Source organism: Emiliania huxleyi (assembly GCF_000372725.1).
Source record: "Emiliania huxleyi CCMP1516 chromosome Unknown EMIHUscaffold_129, whole genome shotgun sequence".
Classification (NCBI taxonomy): domain Eukaryota; phylum Haptophyta; order Isochrysidales; family Noelaerhabdaceae; genus Emiliania; species Emiliania huxleyi.
Genome location: NW_005201298.1, coordinates 320,702 through 332,832, shown reverse-complemented (window position 1 = coordinate 332,832; position 12,131 = coordinate 320,702). Strand labels below are relative to the sequence as shown.

The 12,131-nt window shown below is 67.2% G+C and overlaps 4 protein-coding genes across 4 annotated transcripts; 2 read left to right on the top strand and 2 right to left on the bottom strand.

Moving 5' to 3' along the window:
• Positions 1 to 1,002: 1,002 nt before the first annotated feature.
• On the bottom strand, positions 1,003 to 2,897 carry EMIHUDRAFT_226040 (hypothetical protein; the record flags this gene model as incomplete). The annotated part of the gene is made up of 7 exons (XM_005789428.1): positions 1,003 to 1,255; positions 1,322 to 1,351; positions 1,433 to 1,531; positions 1,699 to 1,742; positions 1,793 to 1,867; positions 2,246 to 2,320; positions 2,472 to 2,897. 7 exons carry the CDS (start codon positions 2,895 to 2,897, stop codon positions 1,003 to 1,005), a joined length of 1,002 nt encoding a protein of 333 aa, XP_005789485.1.
• Positions 2,898 to 3,009: 112 nt separating this feature from the next.
• On the top strand, positions 3,010 to 3,808 carry EMIHUDRAFT_226039 (hypothetical protein; the record flags this gene model as incomplete). Its single annotated transcript, XM_005789427.1, has 2 exons — positions 3,010 to 3,585; positions 3,785 to 3,808. 2 exons carry the CDS (start codon positions 3,010 to 3,012, stop codon positions 3,806 to 3,808), a joined length of 600 nt encoding a protein of 199 aa, XP_005789484.1.
• Positions 3,809 to 5,043: 1,235 nt separating this feature from the next.
• EMIHUDRAFT_48187 (hypothetical protein) lies at positions 5,044 to 5,217 on the top strand (the record flags this gene model as incomplete). Its single annotated transcript, XM_005789426.1, has 1 exon — positions 5,044 to 5,217. A coding segment is annotated over one exon (174 nt), but the record flags the coding sequence as incomplete, so codon positions are not given.
• Positions 5,218 to 8,069: 2,852 nt separating this feature from the next.
• Positions 8,070 to 9,743, bottom strand: EMIHUDRAFT_454997 (hypothetical protein; the record flags this gene model as incomplete). Its single annotated transcript, XM_005789425.1, has 3 exons — positions 8,070 to 8,758; positions 9,334 to 9,562; positions 9,696 to 9,743. The coding sequence occupies 3 exons, from the start codon at positions 9,741 to 9,743 to the stop codon at positions 8,658 to 8,660; spliced, it is 378 nt and encodes a 125-aa protein (XP_005789482.1). The 3' UTR covers positions 8,070 to 8,657.
• Positions 9,744 to 12,131: the final 2,388 nt, after the last annotated feature.

The window sequence follows — 12,131 nt, the reverse complement described above, 5'->3', positions numbered from 1 at the left end:
AGGAGGAGGCCGAGGCGCGGGAGGCGGCGCGTCGGCGGGCTGCCTCGGAGGCGGCGAGGGCGCGAGAGGCGGAGCGAGAGAGGGCCGAGGTGGAGGCTGCGGCTAGAGCGGGAGGCCTCGTCACGCAACGATCTCGGAGATCTCTCTGCGAGCCTTCTCGCAGGTGGCGGAGGCGCTCGAGCGGGAGGCGCGGGCGGCGGCCGCTGCAGCGGCGGCGGACAGGGCGAGGGAGGCTGCCGCTCGGCCAGCGAGGGCGGTCGAGGCGGCGAGGCGGCGGTTGAGGCGGGAAGGAGAGCTCGCGGCGGCGACGAGGAGCAGGGCCGCGCCGGCGACGAGGCGAAAGCGCGGGCGGCGGCGCTGCTCGAGGCGCGAGAGTCGGGCGAGGCGTGTCCGGCGTGTCTGTAGGGGCGCGCAGCGACGAGTTGTGCCGCAGTTCGCGTCAGGAGGAGAGCAGCAACCGCCGGTCCCTGAGCCGGCCGCGCAGGTCACGCAGGCCCCGCCGCCGCCGCCGCCGCTACCGCCGCCGCCGCCGCCGCCGCCGGTGGCTGCGAGGTGCGCCGCGCCCGCGCCCGCGCCCGCGCCGGGCAAGCCCATTCTGCCCGTCCGAGTCGCGCGCATTCGCGAGGCGCTCGCCCTAGCGCCGGGCCAGAACTTGGTCGCGACGAGCCGAGAGGCGGCAACCACGCTCGGATTGGACGCGGGCGGGGCGCTGCTGCCGCTGGTGAACCGGGTGGAGGCGCGTCTGGCGGAGCTGGGCCTGTGTTCTTGATATTTTTTGCGTGGATAGACGTGACGTTGGGCCTGATTGTGATTCGCGCGTGTGTCGTGTGTGTCAGAGTGAGAGGAAAATCGACGAGCCGTCACGTCTACACGGCTTTAAAAAACCTTTATGCATATGTGTGTGTGTACCTTACCTTACACCCAAAACAAAACCCGGAGATACACTGTGACACAAACACACACATGAAAATTCACGCTTCACGGCGCTCCGCGAGAGCACGTTCAAGTCGCAACTCTCGCTGGCAGCAGCACGGCGCGAGCGGCGGTGCGGTGCGGCGGCGGCGGCGTGGCGGCGTAAAGCAGCACTGACGCCACGACGAGGGCCGCGCCGAGGAGGAGGAGCGCGTTTGGCGGCGGGCCGAGCTCGAGCAGCGGCGCGAGCAGGCCTGTGAGGAGGATGGCGCCGGCGGTGGCGAATCCCTTCCAGATGTTGTCGGCGTACTTGATGACGACGGCGACCAGGAGGCCCCCGAACCTAATCACCACATCAGCGTATCATGCTGCCCAAAATGACCACGACCAGGCCAGGCGGCCTCCGAACCCGTTGACTGCGATGAGCGCCCAGGTGGACCTGTTAGTGGGCGATGGGCCAGTCGAGCCCTGCGAGAGATCTCGGAGATCTCGGGCAATCAGGGCCTCTCGCCTCTCGAACCCGCGTAGCGGGTCGGAGAGAGGGGTCGAGGGCGACGACTGCAGCAGCGCGAGCAGGCCGTTCATCGGCACTGTCCACGTGGAGAGCTCGATGTTCCGCCTCAGGGGGGGGGGGGGGGCTGAAAACGGTGGGGGGAGAGACCACAGACCATAGGGAAAAGGTGGAAGGTGGGGGTGGGGGTGGGGGTGGGGGTGAGAGGGTGAGAGGGTGAGGGGGTGAGAGGGTGAGAGGGAGAGGGTAGAGGGAGAGGGCACAGGCGCCTCCACAGCGAGTTCTCGGCGCGCCCGCCGTCAGCATCCCGTGGCCGGTCCTGGAGTAGAAGAGCAGTCTCATCACGGCAACACAATGCGAGTCTGTCACAGTCTCTGCCGCGGCCGGTTCCTTGAGTATCCGCTCGAAGTAGACCGACGCGAACGCGGAGGAGGAGGCGGCAACCTGAGCCCCGCGGCACGAGGGCGCTCTCTCTCTCTCTCTCTCTCTCTCTCTCTCTCTCTCTCTCTCTCTCTCTCTCTCTCTCTCTCTCTCTCTCTCTCTCTCTCTCTCTCTCTCTCTCTCTCTCTCTCTCTCTCTCTCTCTCTCTCCGCACCAGGACGGCCGCCAGCCCGGTGAGGATCTCCCCATATCTCCCCATATCTCCCCATATCTCCCCATATCTCCGCACCAGCACGGCCGCCAGCCCGATCTCCCCATGTCTCCCATATCTCCGCACCAGCACGGCCGCCAGCCCGATCTCCCCATGTCCCATATCTCCGCACCAGCACGGCCGCCAGCCCGATCTCCCCATATCTCCCCATGTCTCCCATATCTCCGCACCAGCACGGCCGCCAGCCCGAGCGGAGCACTGCGCGCCTCGTGCGCGCCCTCGTCGTGCGGCTGCCCCTCCGACACCTGCGCCGCAGAGAGCAGGGCGTGCTTCGGCTGCGAGACGGCGGCGAGCGGCCAGCGCCACTCTGCGGGTGCATATGTGTATGCGTGCTGTGGGACAGAGCTTCCCCCGGCCACACACCTGCGTCAGCACGACTCCGGCAGCGAGGAGGACCTGCGAGAGCCACTGCTGCCGCGAGAATGACTTGCGGAGCAGGAGGGCCGACAGCGCGGCCGTGAGCAGCGTCTTGAGCTGGTAGCTGATCTGGAAGACCAGCGGGTGGAGGTTGGAGAGGGCGACGTAGAGCACGTTGTTCTGCAGAGTGAAGCACGCCGCCGGCAAGGCTATGCGGGCCAGCGCGGCGGGCGAGGAGCGGAGCGAGTGCAACGCCGCGCCGAGCGAGCGGCTCTGCGCTCCGGTGACGCCCACACAGAAGAGGAGCTTGAAGAGCTCCTGCAGCACGACGACCACAGCTACGTTGTACTGCGCCGCCTGGGATTGCTGCTGCTTGCGCGAATGCCGCATCACCAGCACAAAGGCCGAGTTCTGGACTAGCATGAGCGAGAGCGCCGTCCATCGCACGCACTGGTGGTTGGGCATCGATAGACTGCGTGGCGCTCGTGTGGCCGTTAACAGCGTGGCGGCGGAGCGGCCAGAATGTTTGCGCGCGCATTTTCTTTTTTCTCGCAAGCGCAACGTTTTTCTCAAGGTCATGCGGAGCGTGTGGGGCATGCTCGTCGAGGTGGAGCCGCGGGACCACCTCGGCTACTCTAACGTCTCGGTGGCGGGCGCCGGCCGCTCGTGCTCACGCCTCGTCGGCGACGTCAAGTTCAAGGACACGCTCTCCTCCAGCCCGGAGGACGTCGGCCAGCGAGGCGCTTTCGTCGGCCTCGGCAACACCGAGCCCGGCACGAGCGCGGACGTCTTCGGCCTCGAGCAGCGCGGCGCTGTCGGGGACGGCGACTTCAGGCCGAGCGACGGCGGCGGCTATGTGGCGTACAAGAAGGCGGACTACGCGCACGCCCTCTCGCGCTCGGACACCGACGTGCAGATGTACCTGTTCGAAACCTTCGGCGGGTGGTGCAACGCGGTCAAGCGGCTGTTCTACCAGATGAAGGACAAGGTGCGCAACAAGCTCTCGAAGCGGCAGCACGAGGACGAGGCGAGCTGGTCGACGCGGTCGTGGCTGTCGCTGCAGGCCCAGCGCATGTCAGTCGCGCTGCAGCTCGCGGCGGCGGAAGAGATTGCGACCGAGCTCAGGCTCGCCGCGGCGTCGGAGGACGCCGCCGTCGCCTAGACTCCCCTTGCGTCACTACGTCTGCACTACGTGCCTCCCCGTCTTTGTAGCCTGGCGTTTGTGCCCCGTTTGTGCCGCGTCCCGTGCCGCCGAGTTCATTTCATAAATTGTCCGTCCTGTCCGTCCTTTCGCCCCTGGATTCGGTACTTCAGCTTGGTATAGTATCATCGTATTGCAGATCATACCCCAGGGCTATACCCTGATACCCTCTTGAGAGGACCCGCATTGGGCCCCTAGAGGATAGGCTGATACCCTGGTGGGTATGTATGTATGTAGAAAGATGAACAACAGTCAGGCTCGGACTGGACACCAACGCGGTATGGGTGGACGCGAGACAGATGATGATGACACGCACGAGCGACACAAAGACACAAACAGGCTCACAAGACACACAACCAGCTGGCTGCCACACACCCTGAGTTGGCGTACACATAACTCAGGGCCACATTCTCCCTATCGCCCCCCCCAGCACTCCCAGGTGCCAAGAGAAACAAACAAGGGCACAACGGTGGGTTACCCTTCACACCGGACACGACCCCCCTCTTCACACCTCTTCGCGCGCTGCGCGCGCGCCAAGACAGACAAACGCGCTCGAGTGAGCGTCGCGCAGGAGGGAGGCGAGCGCACCACTAAGCAATGCGCTGGGTGAGGAGGGCGCTAATGGCGGCCGTCGTCGCGTTTGACGGGCCCGCGGCCGCAGCCGGTGCGGCTGCAGCCGCGCGAGGTGTGAATTGTCGCTTCGCTGCGCGGCTGCCGATGATACCTTGATACCCAGCCGAGATAAGTCCCCACAGAGGCCTAGAGCATACCTTGATACCCCCTCGAGAACAATTCGATGATACTATACCAAGCTGAAGTACCGAATCCTGCGGGAAACGTTCAGCTCTCCCATTCGTGTCCCCGCCCGCCGGTCTCAACTCGATTCATCTAGCGCGGACCCTCCGCTCTCCCCGCTCGGCACCGCAGCACCATGGCAAGCACCCCGCAGAAGGGACGCGCGTACTTCGTGAGCAGCCCTGCAGACCTGCGCTTGCTCTCGCGGAGAGAGCTGCAGGAGGTCGCCAAGCGGAGGGGCGTGCGGGCAAACGCAAAGTCGAGCGAGATCATCTCGGCGCTGGAGTCGCTCCGTCACGCCGACAGAGCCGCGCCGGAGCCCGACCCGGCACCAGCACCGCCAGAGGCTGCCGCGCCGGTGGAGGCAGCGGACGTCGGTCTCGATCTGGTGGAGGCCCCCATACTGCACCGCCGTCCCAGGCACTCCTGAATCGCCCCACGCACCTCTGTCCACACAGGGCGAAATGGCGGAGACGCCGGGCGGCAACCAGACGCCGGGCAAGGCGTCCAAGAAGCTCAAGGACTCCAAGTTCGGCGAGACGATCTTCGAGGAGGTGCGCTCCCGCTACACGGCCGCCCTCTCTCACCTTCCTGACCCCGCGTTGGTGGAAGGCGGGCGAGTGGGAGGCGGGCGAGAAGGAGGGGCGCGGCGTCATGCGATTCGCCGACGGCGACGTCTACGAGGGCGAGTACAAGGCGGGTGAGAGGGAGGGGCACGGCGTCTACCGGTACGCCAACGGCACCGTCTACGAGGGCGAGTGGAAGGCGGATGAGAAGGAGGGGCCCGGCGTCTTCCGGTACGCCAACGGCGAAGTGGTGTCGGTCTTCTACAAGCAGAATGCACCCGTCGGCGAGGCTGTCATGTGGAAGGCGGACGGGCGGCGGGCGTGGCGGCTGCGTGCCACGCGCTGCGGCGCGCATAATCCGGTGGAGATGATCTCGCTGGAGGAGGCGCGGCAGACCGCCGAGCGGCTCAGGCTCCCCCTCCCCTCCCCGCTGCCCGGCGCGGCGTGAGAGGCAGCACTCTTAGCGAGAGCACCCGTGGAGCACATGTTCTCTGTGCGAGAACCGAGCCGCGACCTATCTCTTTCAACCTGGATTAGCTCGGCGAGGTCGCAGCCACTCGCATCAAGGCGTGGAGGTGTGGCAACAGGCAACTAAAAGGCCTGAGTCGGAGGGAAAATTTGCAAACAATTTGCATGCTGCATGCACATGTCTTTTAAGAACCCTGCACAAAGACCGCACTCCGCAGGGGGCGGGGACCTGACACCTGTTCCTTTTTACCCATCTCCTAGTAGAGGTGTCCGTTTTATTTATTTATTTACATGTCTTTTACGTTTTAGATCCCGGAAAGGAGGGCGCGCAGCGTGCCCAGGTCGCCCACGGCCAGCTCTGTACATGGCTCATGGGGCGCGCCATTCCCAAAAAGAATTTTCCTTTCGCGCGTGATGTGAAAAAAGAATTCCTGCGGGCGATCGGCGCCTTGCTACGGCTGACGGCTGGCGGCTGGCGGCTGCGGCGAACGGCGACGGCTCGGTTCGCGTTCGCCCCCGCGACGGTGCGACTGAGCCTGCCGCGCTCGATCTGGGAGCCACTCTCGGCGCCAGTTCGAGCGGCGGTCGGCCACTGCGGGTGCGACGCATGATAGAGCATGCTGGGCGCCGCATCGTGTACTACCGACCCACGCCAAGGCGCGGGGGGGTGGTGCTCGCCGGCGCTCGCGGTGCTTCGGTGCTCGAGCGCGCTCAACATTGTGGTCGTTCATGGCGGCTCGCACAGCGCCCGCAGGCACACACACACACACACACACACACACACACACGCGCGCGCGCGCGCGCGCGCGCACACACACACACACACACACACACACACACACACACACACACACACACACACACACACACACACACACACACACACACACACACACACACACAGACACACAGCCCCTTCAGGGCGAGGACACGCGCAGGGGCCGCACCTCTAGCGAAGCCCACAGAGGGGGAGACTCCTATCACCGCCCTGCCACCCACGTGAGCCTTTTGGCCGCCTCTGTAGTGTGCCCGTGGTAGTGAGAGGCTGCTGGTGAGAAGCCGGAGGAAGGTCGCTAGTCGAGAGAGATCGCCAGTGGAATAGGGAGTCCAGCAGTCCACCGTGCTGCGAGCCTGGGTCGCTGTCCCTTGTCAGGAGCAGGAGAACTAGGAGAGCGCAACCAGTAGGAGGCCCGCGCCTGCCCCCGTGCCGCCGGGTGCAACCTGTCCTATACGAGAGAGGAATCCCTGGGACCCTGTCGTGTGGGTGAACCCTGCCCAGCCCCCCTCCGTGTCGCGATGCGCTCCCCGCTCCCGTTCCCCTGTGTCCCTGATCGTCCTTACAAGATCCTGCTCGTGCAGGTGGGGACCCTGTCCTTCTCCCACCCCTCGTTTGGCGTGCCCGTTTTATTTATTTTATAGACTTGCAGGGGGGCGTGCCGTCCTCCCATCCCTCCCTTGTGCTGCGGGTTTGACTGCGTGGCGCTCGTGTGGCCGTTAACAGCGTGGCGGCGGAGCGGCCAGAACGTTTTGCCTCCCCGTTTTCTTTTTTCTCGCAATGTCTGATCCCATGTTTTTCTTTTTTTCTCGCGAAGACCCCCTCTGGCCATCATACACGTGTGTACATGCTGCTTCGCCACCAAGCTCGTCGGCTCCTCTCCTCCACCGCGCGGATCGTTGACGACGTGCTTCCAATGACGATTGCTGACCGCGTCGAGGCGGAGGCAGTGCGCCGCGGCACGCTCGCAAAGCTCTCCGGGAGAGGCAAGCCCTTGAAGGAAGAGCGTGAAAGTCAGGCGCACATTGGTGGTATGCCGAAGAATATGGAGGCGCGCGCAGAGGCAGAGATGCGCAGGGCGGAGCGCTCGGGAATGCTGAAGAACCTCGGCGGCGAGGGCGCTCCTTTGGAGCAGCGGCACGTGGTTGGTGCCGTCTCGCAGCAGCGTGCGATCCAGAACCACATGCAGAAGGAGACGCTCCGCTGAGCGGGGCACGGCCGGTTGCGCACGCCAGCGCCGTGGAGGGTGGGAGTGTGCGGCGACAGTGGAGTTGTGAACTGCTCAGCCGGAGACGAGCGGAGAGGCGGCCGGCGCCAACGCTTAGGGTTGCGCGCGGGCCGGACGAAGAGAGGGCGCGCTGAGACGTGGTGAAGGTTAATCTCAGTGCACAAAAAAGTCGCCCTCTTTGCGCGGAGACCCGCCGGGCTTCCGCGCGCTAGAGAGACACGCTGACACGTGACAGTGTCACGTGTCAGTCACTGACCGGACCGTTTTGAACCGAGAACCCGAGAGATTGCGTACGGAGCGGCGGGATCGGCTTCGCTCCCCCACTGGGACTAAGGTAGCCTAGGTTGGCACGCGGCACGCGGCGGCCTGCCTGCACGCAGAAGGAGAGGGAGAGGGCGAGGGCGAGGGCGAGGGCGGCGGAGGGTGGAGGAGGCGCACATGCTCCACTCGCATCACCAGCCGCGGCACGCCCGCCCCGTCCTTTGGCACCAGCAGCCGCAGCTGCCCCACCCCTCGCTCCGCCCACCTCGCCTCTACCTCCTTGCCGCCCTCCTTGCCGCCCTCCTTGCCGCCCTCCTTCTCCCCGTCTGCACCGGCGGCCGCCTTCGCGCCGCCCTCGCCCCCACCGCCCTCGCCCCCACCGCCCTCGCCCGCGCCGCCCTCGCCCGCGCCATCCGCCCCATGCTCAGCGCCGTCGCCCTCGCCCGCACCGCCGCCCGCGTCCTCCCCTCCTCCGACGCCGTTGCCACCGCCGCCGCCGTCACCGCCGCCCTCGCGTGCCGCCGCCTCGCCGTTCGGCGCTGGCTTCGCACCCTCGGCGGAGGGCGCCTCGGCGCCGTCACCACCTCGGCGCACCTCGCGACCCGACAGCAGGAACAGCTTCGCCCGCACGCGGTGTGCGCAAACCTCCTCCTCCTCGCCCTTGCCGGGCGCAGCGGAGATGGAGGGCTCCGCCGCCGCCCCCTCCTCGTCCGCGGCATCCGCAGGCGCCGCCTCGCCGTCGCCCCCGCCGCCCCCGCCGCCCGCGCCGCCCCCGCCCGGCACGAACTCGGCGGCGTCGGGGTTTAGCGTGCTGCTGCTGGAGCCAAAGCCGGCCGCGGCGCCGGCGTTCGCCGCGACGGCGCCAAAGCCGCCGCCGCCCGCCGCGACATCCGCAAAGCCGCCGCCGCCGCTCGATCCCCACGAGCAAGCGCTACCACCTCCAGATGCCGCTGTCGCTGAGAGCGAAGCAAAGCTCGCGCCGGCGCAGCCCCACGATCCCGAAGCGGGCGTGTCGGCTGCCGCTCGCTTCGCCTCCGGGTCGCCGGGAGCGTCCTCCTCGGCGGGGCGCTTGAGCTCGTTCGTCATGGAGAGCGAGGTAGCTGCCCGCGCCGCGGGTGTACGTGCCAGTCCGCGCCAGTCTGCGCCCTTGTCGTGCCAGTGTGTGTGTACTTGTTACGTGAAAACCCGCTGGGACCCGGACGCCAGCACACACGGCTAGATTTCATGGCGGGCCGCCTAGGCCCTGGGGTCGGAGGTAGAGTCGGTGGGGGTGCCGCGCGCGGCGCGGGCTTCGCTGTCGGGGGCGTTTAGGGCGGGGTCGGGGAAGGAGGGTGGGGTCGGTCGCATTGGCGGCCGCGCGGCAGTGGCTGCGGGGGGGGCGGGAGGAGGTGGTGGCGCCGACCGCAATGGCGGCCGACCCGACGTCGAGCGCCGGGCGAGATCGCGAGGGTCGAGGGTGAGCTCGAAGCCGAGGGCGGCGGCCGAGTTCTGAATGGTGAGGGCGTCGGCGGTGACGATGGCGGCGGAGATGGCGGCGGAGTGGAAGGTGTAGTGTGAGCGGGTGGACGCGCGAGAGGTGCCATACGGCGTGTGGTCAATGGACCCACTGGCGCGTGCGGTCCTCGCAAGCTGGCGGAGGACGCGATCGAGGTCGGCGGAGAATGCTCCGGTCGACTCGGTCACGAGGAGGATGACCGTGTGGCCCTTGGCGAGGGCGTCGGCATAATCGCCGTCCTTCGCTGCCACCCATCCGTCGCCGCTGACGCGGTCCAACTGCTCCTCCGTGTCCGGGTCACCCCGTTGGGGGTGGCCGAGAACGACGACGGAGAGGTGCTCCTCAGTGTTGCCAAGCGCGATGAAGTGCCCGTCGGCACGGGAGGCGGCGCCTCCGCAGTGTGCTGTGAGAGAGGCTTGTATCTTAAGAATTCTTCTGCGTTTAATGCATGCGGGGGGTCGGCTTGCCGCCCACCCAGCGATCCCAGAGGAGGAGGAGCGAGACGGCGCGCGACGGCCGCATATACACACAGACTGGGTTCGGCTCCTAGGTAGGCATGGTGGTGGGCCGAGACATCGTGGGACGTGGGTGCCACAGGGGATCACGCACCACCCTTGCGAGCGAAATCCTCGTGTGCCTTCAGCACTCGACCGCCCTCGCCGCAGGCAAGCTCATTCACAATCTGCTCTGCGATTGCCGTGTGAAGAATGACAACAAAAAGAACGACTGAGATGCGCTGCTTCTGCAGCCCAAGCCAATTCTTGGTGGCCCAAGGAAAAGAATAATTTAAATGACTAGCTCCGAGGAGAAGGGGCGCTCCGCAGCTAGGGGGACCAAAAATCACCCGAATGCTACGTTCGGATCGCTTCTCATCGCAAACCCTGTCAGCAGTTCACCCTCGGATATGTTCGTAAGAGCTACATAGACTGAAAAATTCCGCCGCTGTGGGTTTATGTGTTAGGTATGAGGGTTTATTTCCTTAAGAATTCTTTCGTTCCACAGCGTCGAGGTGCCAACTAATCGCCCCCCACAGAACCGTTTGCTCTATTGTCTTGCCCCTGCATGCGGGATGGCCGAATCGATCGACAGATATGGATAGGTAGACGCGCCGTTGCCGCGAGCGTTTCCGTTGGAGTCGGGGTTGTGGCGGAGAGCCGGCATGGGAATCGCCGGCCCCCACCCAGGGGGTGCCCCTGCCAGGCGCCGCAAGCGGTGCCCGGCAGGTGCCCGGCAGGAGCGGGTGCCCCGTGTGTGAGTACACACACACACACACACGGGTGCCCCCACCCCGAGGGGTGGGGGCGGGGTGTTCCGCGCAGATTTCTCGCTTAGCCGCTTGCGGGCGCTGGCGCGTTCAGGTCGAAGCGCGGCAGGCGAGTGGGTGAGGGCCCCTCCACAGCTTTCCTTCCAAACATGGGCGACTGGGCTGACGATGACGATGACTGGGAGCCTGCACCGCCACCGCGCAAGGCGCCGGCCCCCGCCACTCGTGCCGGACCGAGAGCGCCGCCGCCGCCGCCGCCGCCAAAGGCGGCAAAGGTTCCCAATGACCCGAGTGGCGTAGAGGCGTTGCCTGGCGAGAGCGAGAGCGCGTATGTCGCACGCCAGGCGCGGCTTCGCGAAGAGGCCGCGGCACGGATGCGCGCCAAGTTTGGCGGCTCGGGCGGCCTCGGCGGAGGGCGGCTCGGCGGAGTCGGCAGCAGCGGCATGGGCGGCGCAGCGAGCGCTGAGAGTGCGCGTGGCGGGCTGTGGGGAGGCCTCGGTAGCATCGCCGGGTCGGTCGTCGGCGCCGCCTCCGGCCTTGCGAAGGAGTCTGTCTCCGGCTTTGCTGCACTCGCCTCTGACGTCGGCGCAGTCGCCGGCATCGCCTCGCCAGAATCACAAGGCGCGGCGGCGGCGGCGGGTCGAGGCGCCGCAGCGTCGGCGCCGCGCACCCTGCTGCCAGCCGCGCCACGAGCCGCGCCGCCGGCGCAGGCCGCGCCGGCACCGGCGCCGAGGGCAGCGCCGAGGGCAGCGCCGGCGGCAAGCGGCTGGGAGGACGACGACGACTGGGGCGACGGCGGTGGGGGCTGGGAGACGGCGCCTGCGAAACCTACCGCTCCGGCCTCCGCCCCTCGGCCGAAGCCTCCGCAGCCGCCGCCGCAGCCGGTCCCGCCCGCAGCAGCCGCACCGGGCGGGTGGGACGACGGCGGCGGCGTCGGCGAGGAAGGCGCGAGCTTGCGAAACCGTCTCGGAGCCTTGCCGGGACCTTCCCATAGGCGACGACGGCTGGGAGGACGCCCCGGCGGGGAGTGCGGCGCCAAAGCTTCCCCAACTCCCAAAGCCTCCGCCGTCCAAGCCTCCGCCGTCCAAGCCTCCGCCGTCCAAGCCTCCGCCGTCCAAGCCTCCGCCGTCCAAGCCTCCGCCGTCCAAGCCTCCGCCGTCCAAGCCGCAGCCAGCCAAGCTGCAGCCAGCCAAGCCGCAGCCCAAGACCAAGCCTCCTCCTCCGCCGCCGCCGAAGCCCAAGCCACCGCCCCCAGGCCCGCCGCCGCCACCGCAGCCATCTGCTGGCGACGCCGCGCCCGCCGCGTCCGCCCGCCGCTCCGCCCGCCGGTACGACAGTCATCACCCCTGCCGCCGCCCCCTCCACCCCCTGTCCACGGAGCAGACGAGCGGCGGCACGGCCCTCCACCAGCTGCAGGAGTTGCGCACTTCCCAAAGGAAGCACAGGATGCTCCCGCAGTTTACGCAGCTTTGTGCAGCGCAGCGCACGGGCCACGCCACACAAAGCCGACCCTCAGCCTGGCCAAGAGGCTGTCTGCGGAAGGCCTGGCAGCGCGTACGCGCCTCCTCCGCGGCCATGCCCTCCGCCCGGGCGAGCGAGGAGCGAGGACACAACCATTTCTGGAATCTTGTGTCCCCGCCCCCCCC